This window comes from Camelina sativa, chromosome 16 (genome assembly GCF_000633955.1).
Source record: "Camelina sativa cultivar DH55 chromosome 16, Cs, whole genome shotgun sequence".
Lineage (NCBI taxonomy): Eukaryota > Viridiplantae > Streptophyta > Magnoliopsida > Brassicales > Brassicaceae > Camelina > Camelina sativa.
In genome coordinates, this window is record NC_025700.1 from 8,180,809 (window position 1) to 8,206,020 (window position 25,212).

General features: G+C 38.8%; 2 protein-coding genes, 1 long non-coding RNA gene and 1 pseudogene across 3 annotated transcripts; 1 reads left to right on the forward strand and 3 right to left on the reverse strand.

Annotated features, from left to right (window-relative positions):
- Nucleotides 864–5,852, reverse strand: LOC104750152. The gene is made up of 4 exons (XR_761539.2): nt 5,747–5,852; nt 1,922–2,595; nt 1,610–1,756; nt 864–1,509 (listed from the first exon to the last, which is right to left on the reverse strand). It is a non-coding gene; the product is annotated as an uncharacterized LOC104750152 (long non-coding RNA).
- LOC104753476 lies at nt 13,601–15,389 on the reverse strand (annotated as a pseudogene).
- Nucleotides 15,422–18,299, reverse strand: LOC104750154 (glutathione S-transferase U15-like). Its single transcript, XM_010471908.2, has 2 exons — nt 17,844–18,299; nt 15,422–15,936 (listed from the first exon to the last, which is right to left on the reverse strand). Exons 1-2 carry the CDS (start codon nt 18,168–18,170, stop codon nt 15,559–15,561), a joined length of 705 nt encoding a protein of 234 aa, XP_010470210.1. The 5' UTR covers nt 18,171–18,299; the 3' UTR covers nt 15,422–15,558.
- LOC104753477 lies at nt 19,476–20,462 on the forward strand. Its single transcript, XM_010475726.1, has one exon. The coding sequence runs from the start codon at nt 19,476–19,478 to the stop codon at nt 20,460–20,462; it is 987 nt and encodes a 328-aa protein (XP_010474028.1).

Genomic DNA, 25,212 nt, shown 5'->3' on the forward strand with positions numbered 1-25,212 from the left:
TATTTGAGGCGTTAGGAAACTTTCTTGTGGCTTGGGATCGAGTCTTGTGGTTGCAGGAACGAAGATCCGGCGAGAAGCTTCGGGGAAAACGATGCTCAGCATGTGCATCGGTTGATGCACTATGTGCGTCGGTCGATGCTAGTGCGAAAACGGCGCGGATTGACCTATGAGCATCGGTCGATGCCATGCGGAGGCGTCGGTCGATGCGATTAGGGTTTCCGCGTGATGTCGAGCATGCGTCGGTCGATACAAGTGAACCTTGTGTCGACCGATGCATACCTAGTGTCGGTCGATGATGTTCCTTGTTGGTGTCGATCGATGGAAGCTTTGTGTCGGTTGATGCTGTTCGTTGGTGGTGTCGGTCGATGTTGTTCCTTGTTTGTGTCGGTCGATGTTGTTCCTTGTTGGTGTCGGTCGATGCACTATGTGCGTCTGTCAATGCTAGTGCGAGGACGGCACGGATTGACCTACGAGCATCGGTCGATGCCATGTGGAGGCGTCGGTCGATGCGATTAGGGTTTCCGCGTGATGTCAAGCATGCGTTGGTCGATGCAAGTGAACCTTGTGTCGACCGATGCATACCCAGTGTCGGTCGATGTTGTTCCTTGTTGGTGTCGGTCGATGCAAGCTTTGTGTCGGTCGATGCAGAATCTGGTTTGTTGTTGACTGTTTTTTGATGGTTAGAGTATCTCTATTGCTTGTGTGTATAGCCTAGTAGATGGGAGGATTGTCCAACTCTAGCAACCTAACAATGCCAGACAACATCCAATCGAGTCCCTAAAACATCCTTCTTTTCATTGCCTTGATTTCAGAAACAGCTGTGATAGAAGCCGTAAAAAGAAAAACAAACAACAAGGCAATGAAATAGCCGTGATATATGCTGGATAAACCGACAGAACATACCGGAAGGAGAAAAAGGAGACATTCATGCAAATAACAGTTTAAAGAAGAATAGAAGATTTCTCACCAGAAGTAGAAACACCTTTATACTTTAAATAATTGTAAGATTTTCGAGGTGTATCAAATCACGAAGAGATAAAGATAGAGTTTCCAAAGTGCAATCGTCGCCGTTAAATATGACTGAGAGACCCCTTAGCCTTGTCATACCTTGAAGATCCGTCATACTGCTATGCTTTGTTGAGAAATTACCAAGTCTCTCCAAGTTGATTAGATTACCTAATTCCAACTTTGTCTCACCTTTTATTTTATGCGGTAAAGCGAGGTATCTCAATTCTCGCAACTTCTTCAAGAAATTGGACATGCGGGGTGGAAATACATGTGAATATACATTTATATTCAAATAGAGGAGCAGAGCAGCTTCAGATTCCCGATAGAAGAAGGTAGATGAGTTAACTTTACTTGGTTTAAATTCAAGTATTTTAAGTGAATGAGCTCTCCAATGCTAGGGGGTAAATTTTCACCCATAAATACGGCCCCAGAAAGATCTAACACCCTCAACAGCTACAGTCTTGTAAAACATAAACATGATATATTCCAAAAGAGGTGGCGCTGCACAGGCATAATAAGCAAGAGAGATATATTATAAAGGAAAAGCAGACTGTGATCATCCTAAGTAGATTTTTATTAATAAAATTGTCTTAATGCTTACCAGTAGTGTCTTCTCTAGGAAACACTATCCTTTGGAAAATTGTCCAACACTCTTCTAGAGTTAGACAATTTGGTTTAGAGGTGAAACATTTTGGATCAGCTTGCAACCCCACACCCTCATTGCGAGAAGTAAGTAGTACCTTCTAACCTATACAAATATACCTAACTTTTATATAATTTCTAACAGAAAAGAACATAATGCTTTATAACCAATATGTGCATCTTGTTCTGACCTTTCTCTTTTTTTCAATCTGAAGGTGAAAATTACATATACTAAAGAGAATCATTTAATGTATGTACCATAAAAAGTCACCTTTTGTCCGTGGAAACATTAGTTTAATTATGTCCCAAACTTCTTCTCTCCATATATATATCATCCATGACAATCAAAGTGTTTTGACTTTCCAACACTTGAACGAGTTTTTCATGAAGTTCGTCTTCAGTCATCTTTGACACCTTATACTCTGGCCCAAGTTTCCGCAAGATCGTCTGCCATACATACTTCCTTGTAAGTTGCTGTGAAACACATACCCACGCAAGTCCTGCGAAATGACTTTTTACTGTCTCATGATTAAAAAAACTAGTCTTGCGAGGGTGGTTTTACCGATACCGCCCATCCAGTTATAGAAACCACTTGACTCCTATCTTCCTCCACCAAATAGCCAATCAATTGCTCAACACTCTTGTCCAACCCGACAAGATGATCTTCATTATCGCTAGAAAAAGTTTGTCGCATTTCTCTTTGTCTTTCCTGTAGAGACTTTGTATCCCTTTCATTGACAATGACTTGTTGTACGCCAAGACTTTGCATATCCCGAATCACCTTAGAGATCCTCGTACTTATTTCTCTATTATCAGAAGCAAGCCCCGTGCGTTTGGAAACCCTTCTTACACTGTTCCTGATCATGCCCTTCGTTTTTCCAAGTTCTCCTTTCAAGAGAAAGGTTTCGATTATATCATCAGCCTCATAGACAATTTCCTTGATCTCTGATAGAAGCAGTGAAAATGGGATAAATTAACCATGGTTTGTTGTGAGAGTTAACCATGGTTGGTTTAAGTTATTTTCTTAAGTCTATGTCTATATATAAGGTCTGAGAGAGTGAGAGAGGGTTATCAAGAAATTTGTGGGTTAATTCTGGGGGAGTGGGAGGAGCTTCATTAACAAAGTCCTCAACCTTTTGTAATTCTCGTTTCTATAATATATCAAATCCAGTTTATATAAGCAAATCGTATCAAAGTGGTATCAGAGCAGTTCGTTCCAATGGGAGATGGTGATGGTTTTGTGGAGGTTCATGTTTACTACGGCGATGAAGATCCAACGATGTGGATTTCATGGGTTGAAGATTACTTCACGGACCATGGATTCACGGAAGAGACGAAGATTTCTTTTGCATATGGATTTATGGAAGGTGTTGCTCTATCGTGGTTCCAGGAGTCGCACGATGCGTTTACCAGTTGGAATGAGGTCAAGATCGGTCTGCTTCAACGATTCAGCAAATGAAAAGAGAGCGTTGTGGCTGATCTAACGTAGACTGATGAATTTGACTCTAAGATGAGTAGATGGACGATCTGTTTGGACAAGCTAAAGAAATATCTCACGGAGACTGAGGAGTGTTTTGAAAAACCCAGTGCTGAAGAGAAGGAGAAGACTGCGTGTGAGGTTAAAGAGAAGGAGAAGACTGCGGTTGAGGATAATAGTTCAGTGAGAGATGAAACACGTCAGCCAGGAGAGAAAAAGCAGACAGATTTCGAGATAACTAAGGATGCATGCCAAGTGTTCGATGAAAAGTCTATCAGTGGAAAAGGGAAGAAAAAGAAGAGATGGAAAAAACTTTCAAAGATTGTTGAATCAGAGAGCCGTTATAATCTGAATGGAGATAAGGATTTTGTGAATATGTTGGTTGAAAGGACACATGGGAACATGAAACCTCGTTGCTCACAGGGTTTAGAGGAACATCAAAGCTATGGGAAACAATTTGCGGAGCCAAAAAAGACAGAAATAACCATGTCGCTGAACGGCCACCGAGTGCTTGACAAAATGATCAAGAAGAAAAAGAGAAAGAGAAAGAAGAAGCGACGGAAGAGTGATTCAAAGAACTATAACACTTATGGAAGGTCAGAAGTATGCATGAAACATGAAATAGTGATGCTGGAAACTGTTTCAAGATGGTGGAACTGCCGTGTGTTGGAATATTTGGTTGAGAAGGGGAACAAGAAGACATGTGTTAAGATGAAGACAGAAAACTTCCAAGTATTCGACAAAAGGTTGTTGTGGCTGGTTACAAAGAAGAAAAGAGGATGAAGGTGGAGTATGAGAGCAAGGGTATCAACCACTGCCTATATGTTCATCGATTGGTTTATGAAAAGCTGTCTTTGAGGTATCCAACAGTTAGGAAGAAGCTCGCCAAATGGTGGAAACACAAATTCAATCAGAAAGAAAAAGTCAAAAACAAGCCAATCAAAGATGCACAACTTCATTCTCTTCACAGGAGAGCCTTTAGTGAACGATTTAAGAGGAAAAGGAAGGGAATCGACAACAAGTCTTGTTGCTTGAGATACAAAGGTAGGATTCTGCCCATGGAGAGACTACTTCAAATTCTAAAGAAGATCAAACGCATGCTGATGATGGGAGTGCAAGCAGCTACGGAGAGGTGGTTTTGGACTAGCAAAAAGAGACACAAATTTCGACATAAGCACAAGAAGAAGGTAATGATGTTCTTTACTTTTCACACAAAGAGAGCTCTTGTTGAGCAAGTTTCCATAATGAAGAAGAGAACAAGGCAGAAGCTGGGCAGAAAATTTATGAAGCTTAACAATAGCTTCCAAGCATTGATATATGTAAAGCTACTATGGCGATTCATCACAACTAAAAGGAAGCAGTCATTGACAAGTGGAATGAGAGCTAAGTTTAGAAAGAAGCACCATGAAAGAGAGACCTATGTGATACAGAAAGAAGTGCAAAGTGAGGGTTTCTATAAGACGGAGAATGGGATGCACCATAACTGTCATGTGATCCGTAAGATGTGGCTGCTAAAAGTTACACCAAAGGTTAATTTCTTTCTTTGTCATAAGAAGGTTCCATGGGATAGATTTGCATTTGATGGTACCGAAATCAGACGGGTTAAATGGTGTAGAGGTGAATGTGGTAAGGGTGTTAAGAAAACGATACACTGGTCAATGCTAGGTATTGAGAAACTAATTGAGGCGGTCGTGAAAGCCTTAGATGGAAGACATGGTGTTAGCTTGGGGATAGTTGCATTGGTTCTTAATGCAAATTTCATGTTCAGGTTGAAAATGATGGGCGATCATTCTTCTCTCAACATTATTCCTGAAATGAAAGTCTCAACAAAACAGAAGCAGACCATAAGACGGGTCGGGATGGGTTTTCTTGCTGTTTACCTAACCACTATGACCGAAAGGGATAAAGAAAAGAACGGAGAGGCTTGGGAAAGTCTTCCTGATGAGGGAAACCCTTGGGAATTAAAGCTGTGGTTTCCACCTGAAAATCTGAGTTCTGAACAGTTTATCTTATTGTCTACCTCAGTGTTGTCTTTTGCAGAGCAGTATACACACAGAGAAATCGAAGACACACTGAAACATGAGACAAAAGTGAAAACTAATGCTTACGTGGAGATTTATATACTAGTAAAAGACGTAATGCTAAAGCAGCTTCAAGAGCATCTCCAAGTCATGTCAAAACTGATTTGGGTGGCCAAGGTAATTCCAAGAACTGAGCGTGAAGATTTGTTGGTGAAGTGGACTGTGTTGATAGATTTTTATGATTGTTCTTGGGAGCTCATCGTGGTATGACTAAACAGTGTTGACACTTCAACCTTGAGGACAAGGTTATTTTCAAAGGCAGGGGTATTGATAGAAGCAGTGAAAATGGGTTAAGTTAACCATGATTTGTTGTGAGAGTTAACCATAGTTGATTTAGGTTATTTTCTTAAGTCTATGTCTATATATAAGGTTTGAGAGAGTGAGAGAGGGTTATCAAGAAATTTGTGGGTTAATTCTGGGGAAGTGGGAGGAGCTTCATTAACAAAGTCCTCAACCTTTTGTAATTCTCGTTTCTATAATATATCAAATCCAGTTTATATAAGCAAATCGTATCAATCTCTTGCACAGTGTTTCTAACCATTGCACTTGTATGTTTCTTGGCATCTGCATCTTCCAGAAAGCACCTTAACATATTCAAATCACTTTTTAATCCATCAAATTGCTCTTCAACTCCTCGAAATCGCTCAGATTCTCGGACAAGGAGGTCCCAAAGCTTCTCGACTCCAAAAGCTAGAAGTGTCTAAGCCATAAGTCTCCTGCTTAGTTATGAAAGTAGTAGTCAATAATCACTTGAAGAGGATCCATGAGTTCACAACTCAGATATACTTTTCGCAAAATTTAGAGAATATCTATACTATTTTTGTTGAATCTAAATATAATCCACATATCTTTCTACAGAGACATGAACAATACTGGGGATAAAACAAATTAATATAGAAAAATAAAAATCGAAGTACCTTCCTCCACCGAAACTAAAGATAGAAAAGTAACAATCGCCTCTTGGAATTTGCTTCTCGTTCAACTTATCTGTTTGTTGTCTTTAAAGATAAGAGTTGACTCCAAGTCAACCAAGGTACCTTTGGCCAGAAAGTCTTCAAGGCAACCTTTGGCCACGTGTTATTTTGTATTGGTTCCCAAAAAGAAGAAAAGAAGCGAAGGGTTTATATGTCAGTTAAAAATTGGTCAAGCTTGGTGGGATTCATCAAACTGGTTTAAGTCTTTGTCTAATACAGTAGATAACATTGACTACATAGAATGCTAGCTAAAAACATTGCAAGCTACCATTGTGATTACTGGAACTAACTCGAAAATACTGAGCTTAGAAGGAACCTTACCTTAGTCCCAAAACAAGAAAAAAAGAAAGAGTAAACCTTACCTCTCATTCTTACCAACAGAAAGATATATGGTCACTGTAAAGCATCTCGTCCCTTGAAACATTGATGCTGAAAGCTGGTTTAGGAAACTCAGGAGGGATCTTCTCATGAAATTTCACTGTCATAACTCCAAATTCAGTTCTTTCAAGGATGTTACATCATCACTTTTACTTTTTAAAACCACCAACAGTCAAATTCATATGATTTTTNGTTGATTTAGGTTATTTTCTTAAGTCTATGTCTATATATAAGGTCTGAGAGAGTGAGAGAGGGTTATCAAGAAATTTGTGGGTTAATTCTGGGGAAGTGGGAGGAGCTTCATTAACAAAGTCCTCAACCTTTTGTAATTCTCGTTTCTATAATATATCAAATCCAGTTTATATAAGCAAATCGTATCAATCTCTTGCACAGTGTTTCTAACCATTGCACTTGTATGTTTCTTGGCATCTGCATCTTCCAGAAAGCACCTTAACATATTCAAATCACTTTTTAATCCATTAAATTGCTCTTCAACTCCTCGAAATCGCTCAGATTCTCGGACAAGGAGGTCCCAAAGCTTCTCGACTCCAAACGCTAGAAGTGTCTAAGCCATAAGTCTCCTGCTTAGTTATGAAAGTAGTAGTCAATAATCACTTGAAGAGGATCCATGAGTTCACAACTCAGATATACTTTTCGCAAAATTTAGAGAATATCTATACTATTTTTGTTGAATCTAAATATAATCCACATATCTTTCTACAGAGACATGAACAATACTGGGGATAAAACAAATTAATATAGAAAAATAAAAATCGAAGTACCTTCCTCCACCGAAACTAAAGATAGAAAAGTAACAATCGCCTCTTGGAATTTGCTTCTCGTTCAACTTATCTGTTTGTTGTCTTTAAAGATAAGAGTTGACTCCAAGTCAACCAAGGTACCTTTGGCCAGAAAGTCTTCAAGGCAACCTTTGGCCACGTGTTATTTTGTATTGGTTCCCAAAAAGAAGAAAAGAAGCGAAGGGTTTATATGTCAGTTAAAAATTGGTCAAGCTTGGTGGGATTCATCAAACTGGTTTAAGTCTTTGTCTAATACAGTAGATAACATTGACTACATAGAATGCTAGCTAAAAACATTGCAAGCTACCATTGTGATTACTGGAACTAACTCGAAAATACTGAGCTTAGAAGGAACCTTACCTTAGTCCCAAAACAAGAAAAAAAGAAAGAGTAAACCTTACCTCTCATTCTTACCAACAGAAAGATATATGGTCACTGTAAAGCATCTCGTCCCTTGAAACATTGATGCTGAAAGCTGGTTTAGGAAACTCAGGAGGGATCTTCTCATGAAATTTCACTGTCATAACTCCAAATTCAGTTCTTTCAAGGATGTTACATCATCACTTTTACTTTTTAAAACCACCAACAGTCAAATTCATATGATTTTTTTGGCATCTGCATCTTTCAAAAGCCCCTTAACGTCTGCAGTTCCCTGTTTAATTCATTAAATTTCTCACCAACTCCCTAAAATTGCTCAGAATCTCGGAAACGCAGGCCCCAAAGTTTCTAAAATCCAAACGATTAAAGTGTCGGTCACAATTCTCCTGCTCAAGTAGTATAAAATGCCCAAAAAAAGAGTCTTTAACGGTTCAACATGGAGACTTAATTCAGCTCCTAAGCCCTCGTCAGATTCGTTAGAAAAAAACAAGTACTCAGCTCAAGATCACCAAGACACACCAAAAGGACCATATGAGAAATCTTAAAAGAATTCTCTCAAGAAGAAATCAAAAAGTAATGAGAGAATCAAATGTCATACCGAAAAACTACTACGCTCCCCTAGGCACAAGGGAAGAAGAGTATTGATACTATTATTGTATAAGGATTTATAATACTATTCTGATACGATTCATCATCGTATTACATAAAGAAGAAGAAAACTAATATCTTGAGTAGGAGAAGGCCTGTGCCACGTGAGAAGGAAGTAAGTAAAGAAGATGATGACGTGGACCAGAAGAGAGGAAAGACTCTAATCGAGGAGGAAGCTTGGCCGTTACGGGATCATCAGCTTAAAAGAGATGTGAAGCTCTTCTTCTTGAGGAGGCTTATTGTTATTGAATGTTAGCGATGTGCTAAGTGAGAGAGTGATGTGCTCTCTGATGGTTAGAGCGAGAGTGATGCACTCTCATTTCTGATCTTGTTACAGAGGTGAAGAGTTTGTGATGTGCTTGCCTTCGTCTATGGTGTGTTAGTGAGTTAGTTACAGAGGTTACAATATCTTAAATCTAACATTGGTGCGGTGAGCGTGGATCGAACACGCGACCTTCAGATTGCACACGCGAAGCTTGATCTTGTTTTTTTGTGTTTAGACGGAGTTGCATTGACATGGTTTATGCGAGAGATGAATAAAGAGAAATTTATGGATTGGAGTTTCTTTAAGCAAAGAGTGTTGGCTCGTTTTGCTCCGGTGAAGAATTGTTCTTCATCCGAGATCGAATCATTTTGTGTCCATGAACCGGTTCCAACAGAATCATCCGTTGAAGAAGTAGAATCGATATCAGAGCTTGAAGCGGAGACAAATGAATCAAACATGAAGATTGATTGTGTTCCTGGTCTTCAGGTACCATCTATTAATTTGGAACCTAGCCTTAACTTTTGCAAGGAACCATTGAATGTTTTTGAGGCATCGCCAACTGAAATTGTGTGGAGAAATTGGGAACATCCACAATCTGGTTTTGAATGTGTAAAGAACAAGAACAATGCACAAAAGGTGTTTGATGGATTGTTCCTTAGAAGCCACAGAGTTCAGCAAAAGAAGAAACTGGGTTTATCTCCAAGTCATGGAAATTTAAGTTTAAAAACTTTACTATGCCGAGAACTAGATCACAAAGGGATCATAACATTGGTTTGGTGAGGAAGACGAGAACATTTCAGAACCTGCGACTGAATAAGCAAGCTCACAGGTCAAGGGTGACGTCTAGAATGAGGATGATGCATGAGACTTCACCAAACCAATGTTATGATCCCTTTGTGATCTAGTTCTCGGCATAGTCAAGTTTTTAAACTTAAATTTCCATGACTTGGGAGATAAACCCAGTTTCTTCTTTTGCTGAAGTATGTGGCTTCTAAGGAACAATCCATCAAACACCTTTTGTGCATTGTTCTTGTTCTTTACACATTCAAAACCAGATTGTGGACGTTGACCAAACTCCTGGTGTCGATTAGGATTCTCGTAACTTCGCTTTCACCGATCAAAAGTTCGACGACCAGGGGGCCGTTATGTGGGAGATCTAAACCCTCCAGATCGCTGTCGTTGAAGGCTATCGACATGTTTTTGGAACCGAGCTTTGATGGCCATGATTTCTTCATTTCGGCTTTCTTGGTATAGTCTCTTATTGACCTGACCGAATCGTTGCACCCTGCTAGCCCGCCGATGATCATGTTTATCCGTCTTATTACTGGGGGACGGTGGTCGGGCTGATGATCTGGGCGTGGCCGTTTTTCGTGATTGACGTCATCTGGGATTTCTATCTCGTCCTCACTTTGGTCAGCGAGTGTCTTTGACTCTTTTACAAACTTGCGGGCGATATTCTCAGCTCGTTTGGTATCGCTCTTTCTGGGTCGGGGTGTCTTGCTTCTGTCAGACTCGACTACAAATGCTCCCTTTTGGTACCGCTCCATCAGGATCGTTTGGAGGTAACGGCACTCCTCGGTTGAATGTGTGGTACTCTGATGGAAGTCGCAGTATTGAGCTGTGCTGCTCTCACCTACTTCTTTTCTAGTGTACTTATTTTCACCGATCGCGAAGGTTCGACGAGTTCGGTCTGGGTTTCGGGAGAAGTGCTAGTGCGGCTCAACGTGTTCTAGCTTTGGAGCTGTGACTGTTGGTGGCTTGGCTGCAACACTTGTTTCTGTGGCATGCTTCTTAGCGTTGACTACCTTTTCTTCTTCGACTTCTATGTGCTTCGTAGCTCGTAGTAGCGCATCGGCTATGGTTTCTACATGGTTCAAGGACAGCTCTTCTTTAAACCAAGACTCGTACCACAGCGCGTTGTTGAGTGCAACGATAGCTGCGGCGTCTGGAATAGAGACGTTAACGACGACTTCTTTAAAACGTCCGATGAAAGATCGAAGTGAATCGTTTCGCCCTTGAGTTAGTGCGTACAGATCGGCATGGGAGTTCTTGTTTTCCATCAAAACGGAAAACTGCTTTAAAAACTCGGTTATCAGTTCCTTGATACTATCAATCGATCCGGATGGGAGCCGCAAAAACCAACTCAAGGCTGCTCCGGTCAAGTGCTCGGCGAAGACTTGGCATGCTCCAGCATCGTATTCTGTCGGGCTGAACTGCAGGGGGCCGAGTGCTACCCTGAAAATGAGCAGAAAGTCTCGTGGGTCGGCTGTCCCGTTGTAGTAACCCAGTCTTGGCTTGACCGCTCGCTTTACTGGTGTGGTTGCAAGCCTTATCGAGAATGGGGTTCGCTGGGTTACCTCGAGCATGAGATCTACTTCTGGTGCTCTACTCGTTGCTTTATGAAATATAGTTTCCATCTCATGCATCTTTTCCCTAATTTGCTTCAGCTCGGCATCCTTGGCGTTTTCGCTCTGTTCAACGATACGCGGGTTTAGGTCGCGCTCGGGTCCGCCAGCTCCCACAGACGGCCTTGGCATCATTCCTGCCAAGAAAAGATTTGTCGAACCTTGTCGGACGGCCTGGAGATGGTTGATTTCCTCCTGGGATCCGACCTGTGTTGCGGTTAATGCGTCCATCGAGTGTTGGTTCGCTGTTCCTGTTGGTCGAGGCGTGCTAAGATCCCGCGGAATAGCTCGTCTATGCTGTAGACGGGCTGGCTATTGATCAGGGTGAGTTGTGCTGAGTTCAGAGTCGGTTTTGTGATCTTCGGGCTCGCTAGATTTCTTGCGATGACGAACGCTTCGGGACTCTCCGTTGTAGCAGCCTTTCTTGGAGCTTCCGGGGTTGGGAGGACCGCCTGTCCTACTTGATCCGCTGCCGGGGTTGTTGTTCGCCCTGACGATTTGGCTTCCTTGCTTCCTTCCTTTGTGACTATTGTCATCTTGCGTATCTGTTGTAGGTATGTTCTTCCAACTTTCAAAGAGAATCTCGACTTGGTTCCCTCTTCGTGGCGCGCCAAATTTTTGATGTCCAACTTGGTCCAATTAAAGTGTTTTAGTTCGGTATTTAGAGGGTCGAAGTTCTCTTTTATATATGAAAAAGACGGGTTACAATTGGTAACGACGAGCTACAAAATGACGAAAAGGAAACAATTGACGAACTGCGAGCTCGTCAAGTCGATACTGCTAGAACCTGTTCTTTTGTATGAATTTCCTCCCCGTTTTTTGTATCCCCTCACCGTACGTCGTACATTTACTATTACTGTGTCTGTTCGTTATCTGAAAAGACTAAAATACCCTGCTCGGCCTATTAATTCTTTTGAGCCTTTCTGGACTGGGCCTATTGTTGGAGTGAAATCCACCCCTAACACCAAGGAACTCAGCCGTCTTCTTCCCTTGGATGGAGTGAGATGGATTGATTTTTGTTTCGAAATTGCCAGCGCAAAACGTTTCAGTAGAGAAGAAATTGCCAGCGGAAGAAGAGAAGAAATTGTGCTGGGCCCAAAAGTTTTAAGGCCCAAAACGTTTCAGGGTCCAATTTTTAAACTTCTTTTGCCTTATCAAAACCAAAGCCAAATTGTACAATCACAAAATGTGTTATCTTTATAAGAAAAATTCAAATATGTGTTATTTTGTTATTTCTCAAAAATGTAAAATAAAATTTTGAATACATCATGTCGGAATATGACATGTTTGTTTTAGGGTCTGATACGCAATTTTTTTTTTTTTTTTTGTGATTTATTGAGTCCACTACTTTCTTTGTAATTAAAGATTTTTTTTGTAATACACTTCATGACCATTTGTTTGTTATATTTAGTTTGTTTTATTTAGTGTTAGAAAATTTAATTAGGAATCAAATTGTTTTTTTCTTTGTTTGCAAAGGATTCGGAGATAGAATATCTTCAAAACACAATAGAAGGTGTGTTTAAATATATCATAGTTTTTATTTCCATATTGATTACTGTATTTTTTTAGTTGGAATTGAATGTAAAATATTTAGGAAACAAAATCTGAATTAATCCTATTTTTGGAAATTTGTTAGGGATTAATTTTATAAATAATTTTTTAAATAAGTACAGATAAAATGGTAAAACCCAAAATATAATTCAAAAATGTATATATAGATATATGTTATTCTCTTATTTCTCAAAAAAGTACAATAAAATTTTGAATACATCATGTCGGAATATGACATGTTTGTTTTTAGGGTCTGATACGCAATTCTTTTTTTTTTTTTTTGTGATTTCTTAAGTCCACTACTTTCTTTGTAATTTTTTTTTTTTTTACTTAAACTTTGTAATTAAAGAATTTTTTTGTATCACTAGAAAAGTTTCTTCTATCAAAAGCAGGAAATAGATTTATTAGTCCCACTTCTTTTTACCTATGTGGGATTAGAAGAAGAAATTTTTATGTCATGTATTTAGTCAGACCGTTGGAGTTAGGATACTAATAGAAGCAAGAAATATGATTTACACCAAGATTACAGAAAAAAAAACATAAGTTTACAGAAGCAGAGGCAAATATTCTATTTAGTCATAACAGGGATCTGTAAGACGATGTGCTATTCACAAAGAAAACAACATAAGTTTAGAGAAGCAGAGGCAAATATTGTTAGTTTGTTATCAGTCTATAAGCACCATGGACTGGTGATAGGATACTAATACAAATATACATTGCAGCTACCATAGTGTTCATTGTACCGGCGAGACTTAACACATATGCAACGCATCACTGATAATACTGAGCAAAGAATGAACCTTAGCATCAATACGTGCACCAAAGTAAACATGAAAAACACAAAGATTACCAACCGTGAAACACCTTTTTGTTTCCTTCCGAGTGACCTCACCTTTTCAACTTCTCATAGGCGAAATCATGTAGATCCCAAGCTTTTTTGATCAAGACTTGTGCAACCAAACAGCTTAAGCTCCACCACAGATCGTAAGTTGCTTATTCCGTTTGGTAGTTTCTGAAGCTTGTGCAGTGCTCAAGATCAAGTGTAACAAGTTCAGTAAGATTCTCGATTGACAATGGAAGTTCTCTTATGGAAGTCCCAGATAGATATAACTCTATCAAGTTTGGTGCAAAATCCTCAATCTCCTCGAGCTCTGAACAACCAGACATACGAAGAAGCTTGAGAGATGTTAACCCGAACATAGCAGGCAGCTTTGCCAACTGTGAACAGTCTTTCAAATTCAAGGAAACAAGCTTCCCACAACTAGGAATAGATGTGCTAATGTCAACCAGACTCGTACATCCTTCGAGATCAATATGTTCAACGTTCAGGGCTTATGATAACACCGTAATGTCAGCTAAGTTTCTGGAGTGACTTAGTTTAATTTTCTTTAGCTTCTCCAGATTCTGTTTCACAATATCATTAAATCGAAATAAGCCATCAGATGCAAGTTTATAACTTAATGTAAACAGTTTAAAACACCATAATGTCAAACACTTACTTTTTTCCCTTCCCATAGCTTCTCCATGTTGCTATAAGGCATGTTTACCTCTACAAGGTTCTCAGGATTAAATTTTTGAGGCAAGCATTCCAAAGGGTAATTCTCCCAGTGAAGTAACCTGAGCTCATTAGGCAAAGTGTCGAGGCCTTGAGATAAACTTAGCTTGCATTGGTTCCCATAGAGCTTCAGCAATCTAAGTCTATACATCTTACCAAACACAGTAGGACTAAGCTCACAGGTCAAGCCAGATGCATCCAAGAAAATGCCTTCGATGGCTTCAGCTCCCTGACGAAGACAATCCCGTAAGTAGGAAAACATTAAAAACTAAAAAGAACTAAAAGCAAAGGTCAACTTACAGAATTGCATGTCAATACATTAGAAATGTCATTAGAGTCCCACAGTCTGCTACGTTCGCATGGATTCACCACATCTTCTTCATGAACTATAAATCGACCAATGTCTTGAAAAGGAACAAGCATCTCTATTTTATTATCTACAACGCTAATGAGAGACTCATCAATGAGATCAGAGATTCCCAAATATGTAAAAAACCCGCAAGCATCAAGTAGTTGCACCACATCATCTTTGTTCTCTCCAATGAAAAAACATGCAAGATCCAAGAATATGTTCTTTTCGTTTTCGTCTAGTCCATCAAAGCTTCTCTTAAATGCGTCTTGAATCTGAGTTGGAGGATTTCTCCGCAAGCTTTGTAGATGTTCCATCATATTGCTTCTATCCTGCTTCGACACAGAGGAACCTAAAACATTGAGAGCCAATGGAATACCACTACTGCAGCTCATAAGTTCCGAGATGACAACATCTTCTCCATTCAAATATTGCTTGCAGAGACGAGAAGATTCAAACTCGCATAGCTTTTGGATCTCGTACGGCTCTTTAACCTTGCACTATACAAGAACTTGTTTCCTCCTAGAGGTTAAGATGATTCTGTTTTCTGCATCTCTAGACTCACGTCATCAAGAACAACAAGAATTGTTTTTCTGTGGAACCAGTCCCTCATGAAACTGAGTTTTATATCAGAAGCCCCCATACTTAGTTTTTCTTCCCTAAACACAGTAGCTAAGAAATCATCACGCGTTTGCCTCAGCCCTTTCACTTGATACTTTAGATCAAAGTCTGGTAGAAAGTAACACAAATCATATTGTGGACCTAGACTTCCAAAAATCTCTGTAGCAATACATGTCTTACCTATTCCTGCCATACCCCAAATCCCCACAATGTCTATATCTGAAGGTTGGGACAATTTGAACCATATTATATACATTGCAACATAATATAAAAGGCTACAAATTACAAATACAATGCAGTTTTAACTTATTTAAACTTCAACTTATATAAGTTGCAATTTTTAACAGAGAAATATATTACACAAAACTTTAAACTTCAACTTATTTTCTACATATATTGCTAATTCATTTCTAGGGTGATCTCATCTCAGGATCTAGAAGCCACAGATTGAGCTCTATCTTCAAACTCTCGTATAAACTTAGCGACTTTATCGATCTCCGGCACCACATTCTTCACCATTTCATCCGACAAAAATATGTCGGCCCATTTACAAAGAAATGGAGTTTTTGATTCGTCTAAAAACTTTTCTCCATTAAGCTTCTCTTTAGCTTTCAAGAGAACCAAAAAGCTTCCGAGGCAAATGTCTATTAACCCAATCGCTTCACCACCAAAAAAGGGTTTACCTTTGCTTATGGCAACAAACACATCCTCAAGTCGCAACAACCCTTCTTCCACTTCTTCCATGCCTTTTGCTTTTGTATCTTCCGATTTTGTGATTGTTGCCGCTATGAAAGCGGGAAACCACTGCATTTTTAAGAATGGAAGTTAATAGAACAAAGTTGTGAATTGTGATAGCTAGGGAATTTGTCCTAAGTCTTAAATTAATTAATAATGGATTCATCTTAAAGCTTAATGGTTTCATCACTAAAGGTTGATTATCTCCACGCTATAGTTATCCAATATTAATTATAGTTATAAAATTTTAACTCGTAAAAGATATTTCAGAGTTCAGACCAATTTTAAATCATCAATGAATATATTTTGGGAGATAGATTAAGGTTTTTGTCTACCTATAAAAAGAAAATATAAAATATAATCCCGATATGGAATAACAAAAATAAATTAGAATTTAGTTTAGTTATCATCGCAATCAGTTTTTGTAGCTTACAAAAAAGAGTTTAAGAGGGGGATATTAGTTTTGGGATTTAAAGAGAATCTGAGTCACTTTAAAAGTTTTGTAAAATATGTTGTTATTCAATCAAGACTTTTTAAAACTCTTTTAAAATTTGGTGTTATTAGTTGTGGATTTGTAAAAAGTTGTCTAAAATCTTGATAAATATAGTGTTATTGGATTAAGAGTTTTATAAAATCATTAAAAGTTTTTATGTTATTCAATTAAAACAAAAAAATCTTGGATTGTTAATGAATTCAAATATTATGTTATTGTTTGGGATTTTATATCATTTTTTTCATAACAAAAGTCATGAAAACTATTTCATCAAATAGAGAGATTGTGAATCATAGAGTCCATCACTTTTTGTTTTTCTTTTGTTAAAAATGAAAATGTGGATCTTTTGGGATATATATTCATAGCTTGCTTTGTCCTCATCTATTTGATTCTTCTCTCAGACTCAACATATCTTTATATCAACCTGTTTGTTACGTATTGGGTAGAGAGAAAATTTTCTCAATTATGTGTTCGATCGGTGGTTAGTTCATATCAACTAACCTTAACACTAAATCTCAATTATGTGTTCAGTGGTCTATGAAAGTCATCGTGGTGAAACATTTTGTTGTGAGGATATATATTTATAGCTTGCATAAACCATCGTGGTGAAATTATGTATTCGGTGGGTCTAGTTGTAAGGAAGATGAGATTTTTTTTTACAGAAACGTTGAATAAAGAAAAGAATATTGTGTAATATTTTTTTAGAAAGATTTTACAAGAGATTTTACTAGATTAGGAAAAACAAATAAGCAAGATTTTAAAAAACTTTCTAAGAATCACCTAAAATCCTTCATTTTATACTTTCCATGATTTTATTTAAAGTTATTAAAATTTTTTTAAAATCTGAAACCAATACCCCTCTAAATGTTTAATTAATTAGTATGTATTTCTCAATGTTTTACAAAGCGGTCCATGCGGTCCGTACGGGACCTAGACGTTCATGTGAATTGTGTACACTTCACAATAGATTTCAGTTATTTTAAATTGAATTGTGCATACTTCACATTGGTCTAGTTATCATTGTAAACAGTTTTTGTAGCTAAAAATAAAAGAGTCTGATTAGTACGTATTTCTCAGTGTTCTAAAAAACTGTTTACACGTTCGTCCAGTGCCTAAACGAGGCCTAGACGTTCATGCAACTCCAAAACAACTACATGGACCGCCTAAACTCATATAAATTTCGTTTTAGCATATTTTTCCAATTTCTAACTATGTAAATCTAAATAAATCATTATAAACATTTACATGTTAAACATTAGTCTAATTTTTGTTTACTATCTAATACTTTTACTTTTTAAAATATACTTTTCTATAATATCTGTTTTATGTTGGGTTGCTGCCTACTTAACCGACGCTTTGCTTTTTTGAACATTGGTATTTCTTTAAAAACATAAAAATTTCATTGCACAAAAGAAAAAAATACTGATCACACATAAAAAATTCTTGACAAAAGAAAGCCTCGTAAGAAGAACAAATGACAGACCTTGTCATCAACGAAGGCAGACCAGAAGCGAGCGAGAGCTCGATCATGAGGATGAGAAGGAAGAATGGACGGTCCAGATGATTTCCACGTCTCATCGATGTATTCAACGATGTTAAGGGACTCGCAAACCGGTTTACCGTTGTGGATGAGAACCGGGACTTTCTGGTAAACCGGGTTCGATTTGAGAAGAAGCTCACTCTTGGATCCGAACAAATCTTCTTCAACGTAATCATAATCAACCGATTTGAGATGAAGAGCTATCTTTGCTCGTAACACGACCGGACTGTACCATGTTCCCAAAAGTTTCACTTCGTCTCTCTCTCCCATCTTTTCTTTTGTTTAAATTATTTTTACTTTAGGTCTGTAATTTAATCGGTGAAGAAGACCAAGTAACAAGAAGATATTTGTGGTGAGGCCAGTTTTGTGTTCCTCCCCAGCTCTTTTTTTCCTTCTTCTTTTGTCTGCTTCTTAGTGAGACAACAACATAAATACGAATTTTCTAGAATTTGACTATTCCACTAGTTGATGTTAACATATCTCTAATTTGATGGTCAGAGTCAAGATTTCGGTTCAGGGCATAATAAACTCGCAGATATTATCTATAGGTTTGATTTATTATCTTAAGTGATTTATCCAATAATCCCGGATCAATTAGATTTGATTTGAACCGACCGAGTTGGTTCAACAGAGTGACAAATTAAAACTCAGTAGAACGTAACGTCGCCTCTGTAATAATTATATAACTATGATTTGATCTGCCGTGTATATATTTGTTTGTAATTTTATTGTTATTTTATTACTTTTTAAATTATATACCTATAACTGTTTATTGAATTTACGGGATGATTTTAATGTTCGATTTTAAATAAAATGGTTAAGTTTTTTTATATTTTAATATAGATATTACTATGTTATCTAAGTTTTGACCCGCAGTACACTGTTTGATTGTGTTTTTTATGTAGAATAATATAGAGATATGTGAGAAATAATAGTTAATTTATGTGTTTAATGTATATAAAAATTAATATATGTATTGTGGTGATCAAATCTTTTTGCAATCTAAAATATGCTAAATATATATATTTTAAATATGATAGTCATATTTGTAGAATCATTCGTCGAACAATTTTTTTTGATATAACTATTTTAAGTTTTTAACACAAAGATTTGATTTTGATTGTACGCTTTATTGTTAGTATTTACTTGTTCTCTTTGTTATCCTTGTTTAGGAAATTGGAGATATTGTTTGTTTCTATTCTCGATTTGAAGATAATATTATGTATAATCCGACATCTTTAATGGCTCGAGTGATGAAAGGACGGTATTTCAGAAATAAACATCCTCTTATGGCAAAGAAACTGAATAACCCTTCTTTTGCATGGCGGAGAATTTATTTAACTAAGGGATTTGTGGAACATGGAGCACGGTGGGCTGTAGGTTCTAGTTGTTCCATTTCGGTTTGGCGTGATCCATGGTTACCGGATATTCGTCCAAGACCAGCGAATGGTAGGGGGAGATTGCTGCTCCCGAGTTTGATGGTTAATCATTTAATTAATCCAGTTACCAAGGATTGGCATTTGCCTATTCTTGAGGAGTTTTTTTGATCCGGTGGATATACCACTTATTCGGAGTATGCCGGTCAGTAAAACTTATCAATCGGATAGATTATTATGGCACTATACTAAGTCAGGGAAGTATTCGGTTAAGTCAGGTTATCAGTTAGCCCGAGAATTAATTGCGGAAGTTGAATTTGGGCCTTCGTGTATGTCCCTGCGGGCTCAGTCCTGGAAATTAGATGTCCCCACGAAGATTCAACATTTTTTCTGGAAAATTGCCTCGGGTACCCTTCCCGTGTTAGAACGGCTTGCGTGTCGGGGTGTCCGTTGTGATGCTTTGTGTAAGCGGTGTGACTCAGAGACGGAGACTATAAACCACGCACTGTTTGATTGTCCTCGGTCGCGATGTATTTGGGAGTTGGTCCCGGTGTTGCTGGAACCAGGAGGTTTTCCGTATGCCTCTATCTTTGCGAATTTAAATTTCATATTTTGGAGGGCGACTTCTCAATCCGGGGTTTCTGATATTATTTCTCGACTCCCCTGGATTTTATGGTCACTTTGGAAAGACATGAATAAAAAGGTTTTCCAGGGCACTGAGTCAGAGCCAATTGAGATTTTAAATCAAGCGGCAAATGAGAAATTATTGTGGGAGGAAGCCAAATCTTATTCAGTGAGCAATTTGCTCCCCCCGCCCGTAGTGGAAGAGAGGGATTATTCTACCCGCTGCCAGGTTGATGGTTCATGGAAAGGTTCGGACCCTTTCCAGGGTCTGGGTTGGTGTTGTTGTAATGGTGATGATTACACGATTCTTTTGGGCGAATGGAGTGTCAGACGAGGCCTTACTTCCCTACATGCAGAATTACAAGCACTGATCTGGGCTATGGAGTCTTTACTGGCGGCTGGAGTTGCTTGTCAGGCGTTCGAGACGGATTGTGCAGAGCTAGTTGCGATGGTGCAGGCGCCTGATGATTGGCCTGCTTTTTCGATTTTACTGGAGGATTTTTCGCAGCTCAGAACATCTTACCCTTCTCCCTTGTCAGGATTCTCCGCGACCTCAACGTAAGGGTAGATTGTCTTGCTCGGTCTTCCAGATCTTTAATTTCAGAATCTTCTTTTGTAAACTCTTATCCTCCTGTTTGGGCAACCAATCTAGGAGTTCTTTTTTAATTATTAATGTTTGGTTGGAAAAAAAAAGAAGATAATATTATGTATATTTCTTCAATAAATGTATAAAATTTTAAATGGAAACTATTAATTAAGCCGAGATAATGTAAGAAAACTAACAGATTTTTTCTCTAAAGATCTATTAAAATAGGTTTGAAGATTTTTATGGGATTAAAAATTTAATGTGTAGAGTTGTTTGTGGAAAAATCGAAATGTATAGATGTTGTCCAGATATTTATGGCAATAAACGTATCAAATTAGGTAGATTTAAATAGTTCCATTAATTTAGTTTCTACAAAATTTTATTTTAGGAGAATTGTTAGGGATTAATGTTGTAAATAAAACATATTAAATAAGCAAAACTTTTAGGGCATAAACCAAAATGTACTTAAAAAATAATAATATAGGTTAAAGAAAGCTAGCAGATTCGATTAGATTAGAGTATTAATTGAAAAAAACTTTCTCTCCTCTTCTAGGTGATTCTAAAGGCCGAGATAATGTATAAATGTATTTAAATATTGATGGCAATAAACGTATCAAATTAGGTAGATTTAAATATTTTATACACCGACTAAAAATTCCGGCGGATTTCTTACCATTTTTTGCGGATCTCAGCTCCGGTAGTCTTGCCGGACATCTTGGTAATATCACTGCTCTTGCTTCTCAACTAACATAACCATATATGGCGAAGGATTTGTGGGAAGCTTTACAAAACCTCAATCTGGGTTCTGAAAGAACACCGATGAGGATGTCTGCGGAAGCTTTACGAACTCACGAAGCGAATAATCATCTCAATTTAATCATCAAGTGTTTAAATCCCCAACACCAAAAACCTGTTGGAATGAAAGGTGCTCTGCCTAAAGCTTGGAATTTGCAAGGAAGATTCACGAGTCGAATAAATGATGACGGAACAGTTCAATTTTTCTTTCAAGCTGAACATCACTTGATGACTGTTCTTGAAAATGGACCCTGGCACTATAATCTTTGGATGGTAGCCATGGATCGCTGGACTAGACGCCTCCTTCCAAACTTCTTAACTCAAATCTCTTTCTGGGTTAAGATTATCAATATTCCAGAAGATTTCAGATCTGAACCAGTTGTGCGTGAAGTTGGAGGAGTTCTAGGACATATTGATGAGGTCAAATTCCAAGATGCCACAGAGGAATCAAGTGGGGAAGTATGGGCTCATGTTCAGATGCACATCAACGATCGTCTGATCTTTGTTAGGTATATTGAATTTGATCCTAGCAAAGCGCCTGTTATGATCAGATTCCTTTTCCCCAAATTACAAAAGTTTTGTTTCCGTTGTGGATCTCTTAGACATGAGCAATCGGTCTGTGATTATGAGACTCCGATACCACAAATTTATGATGTGGCGATTCACAATGCTCATAAGCCGTTTCAGGCTGAAGCTCATGGAGATGACGAGAACATGAGTGATCATGTTGAATCTTCTATACCAGTAATTGGAACTTTGAAAACTTGAGCTTCTCCTACAATATGTGCAGATGATGATATGTCCATCACTCCTGACTACGTCCCCATCACTGTAAAGGAGTATGGAGCAACATCAAGGTTGGTAATAGGAGATAAAGGTAAAGTAGTGACTACAGATCCAGAGGATGAGGCTTCTGCCACAGTTAAAGTCTTTGATTTTGTCTAACTTTTTATTTTTCTATTTGACTCACACGCTTTTGTTTCTTTTCTCTTGTGTGTTTCAGGTACATGCCTAAGCCTAGCACCATGAAAAATCCTACTGGTCCAGTTGTGAAGCTTACAAACCAAGAGTTTGGACAACTAGAGCGTGAGAACACTTAAGCAGCCAAATCAGCTAAGATGGTCAATCCGGTCATTCTGAGAGTTGATGAAGATGGTGCTTTGAGAGATCAAGAGGGCCACTTGCGCTGAGCAGGGCCAAAAGCTTGATGCAGAGGGCAATGTGATTGCTGAACCAGTTGTCAACCAGCAAGTTGTTGCCGATGAATAGGTTAACCTTGGTGTCGATTGACGCCAACCAGAGGGCATCGATCGACACCCACCTCCAGCAGACATACGTGGAGCTGCCACCCACGTCCAGAACCCGGTTCGAAGACAGAATCAAAACCGAGATCTGATCAGAACCATTGCAGACTTCAACAGAGCTGATTTGATGTATGAAAACCGCTCTGCAATTGTTCCACCTCCATTCCCAAGGAATGACTTTGAGCTGAAGCATGCATACTTCCAGCTAGTTGGACAAATACCCTTCTCTTAACCTGCCAAATGAGAAGGCTCTGGACCATATTGAGCACTTTGAAGACCTGGTGACTAGTATCAAGGCCAATGGAGTGATAAAAGACTACATCTACTGCAAGCTCTTCCCATATTCACTTGCAGGAGAAGCATCTCAAAAGACTACATCTATTGCAAGCTTGATCTTTGACCTCTTAGCAACAAGTAAAGGTGGCTTTCCTCAATTACTTTTATGATGATGCAATGTCAGATGAGATGAGAGTCAAGCTGTCCTCCTTCAATCAAAGACCAGATGAAGCTTTCAAAGCAGCTTGGGTGAGATTCAAGGCCTATCAGAGGGATTGTCCACACCATGGCTTTTCAAGAGTGCAACTGCTAAGCATCTTTTTCAGAGGGATTGATTGGGAATATCAGCTAGCTTTGGATGCAACAAGTCATGGGAACTTCAAGACAAGATTTCCATAAGATGCTGAAGCTTTGATTGAGAATTTGGCTTCCAGTAATAGCACTAAGAGAGCAAATACTGAAAGGAAGAGATTGCATGGAGGATTTGATTCAAACCAGCTAGCTTCTGTTAATGCTAAGCTGGATTCGGTGCACAATCTTCTAGTGGGTAAGAAGTCAGTCCAATTTGCTGTTGAGGTTGAGACGTTTGAGCCTGAGCCAGAGAATACAGAGGAGAATGTCAACTATGTGTATGGAGCTGGGTATCAGGGTTAGAGATTCAGTAATCAGCAAAGCAACAAGCCTTACAGTGGGAACTCTTCAGGCTACACTCCTAAGCCTGATTTTCAGAAGCAGCAACAAGGGAGCAACTTCACAAGAACCTATGGGAACTCATCTTATCAGTCTCCTCCTCCACAGACTTCTTCTGAGAGTCGAATGGAAGCTATGCTAGAGCAACTTTTGCAAGGTCAGGAACAATTAACAGTGACATTCAATGGGAAGATTGATAATGTCTACAATGAGCTTACTGGGAGGATTGATGCATTGAATATTCATATTGAGAAGCTGGAGAATCAGGTTGCGCAGACTGCTGGGTCTGTTAAAAGGCAAGAGGGTTTTTTTCCTGGAAGAACTGAATCAAACCCCAAGCATGCTTGCAATGCCATATCAGTAAGAGATCAAGATGCTGGTGAAATTGTTTCTGCAGAAAAGGGAGAGAAATCGACGGAGATGTCAATTCCAAATGATGGTGTCGATCGACACCACCTGGGTGTAAATCAACACTCATCTCAGACAGAACCCGAAACTGCAAAATCTCAGGTTCCAGCTGTTGAGAGGGTGTACAAGCCTAAGGTCCCTTTTCCTAAGACATGAAGGTCCAAGCAGGAGATTGAAGATGCTAGATGGAAAGCTATGATGGATAAGGTGATGATTGAGATACCTTTGATTGATGTCGTAAAGCTTTCACCACCACTTAAGCGGTATGTGAAGAGAATGGTGTCCAATGGTTTGAGCCCTGAAGAAGGAGCACTGCTTACGAAGGATGTCAGTGCGTTTCTTTGGAACCAGCCTCCACAGAGGAAGAAAAAGAAGAAGCAAGAGGTATTTGTCTTAGAGAAAGTGAGTGCAATGATTCAGAGTAGGATTGCAAAAAAGTTACCAGATCCTGGAAGTTTTGTGTTAGATTGTTCTATCTTCACAGGAAGGTTTGCTCACTCACTTTGTGATCTTGGATCTAGCATCAACTTGATGCCACATTATGTTGCCCTAAGACTTGGGATGACAGATTTTAAGCCAACTCAGATATCTCTTATCTTAGCTGATTGATCTCGAAGAATTCCTGAAGGTGTTTTAGAGGATATTCCAATTAAGGTTGGAAATTTCATGATTCCCACTGACTTTCTGGTGCTGGAATATGACAAAGAGCCTAAAGATCCTCTCATCTTAGGAAGATCTTTCTTGGCTACAGCTGGTGTCATCATAGATGTGCAGAAGGGACATATAACACTGAATGTGGGAGGTTTGAGTATGAACTTTGAGATGGATAAGCTGAGGAGGGCTCCTACTATTGATGGACAGACTTTTTCTGTTGAGGAAGTTTCTGATATTCGAGCATCAAGCTCAGTGTCGATCGACACTGCTGCAGCATCGATCGACACTCCTCCATGACTGAGTCCAACCTTGTCCAAAACTGAAGGCTTGCAGAATGTTCTCTATGCTCCAAGTAAGAAAGCTGTTCCAAAGGAGAAACCTTCACATTCTACACTCTAGAGTCCTCAGGTAAGGCAAAGATATGCATCTTCTTCTCCCAAACCCCCTCCTATCATTAATAAGACCTTCAAAGGTACAAAAACTGTTCTGCAGTTAACCAAGCCACGAGATTATCGTAGAGCGCTTGTTTCTTCTGTTGATGATTGTGCAGGACATAAAAGAAGCAAACCCATCCCAAAATCCCACCCAGGTCCTGTTCC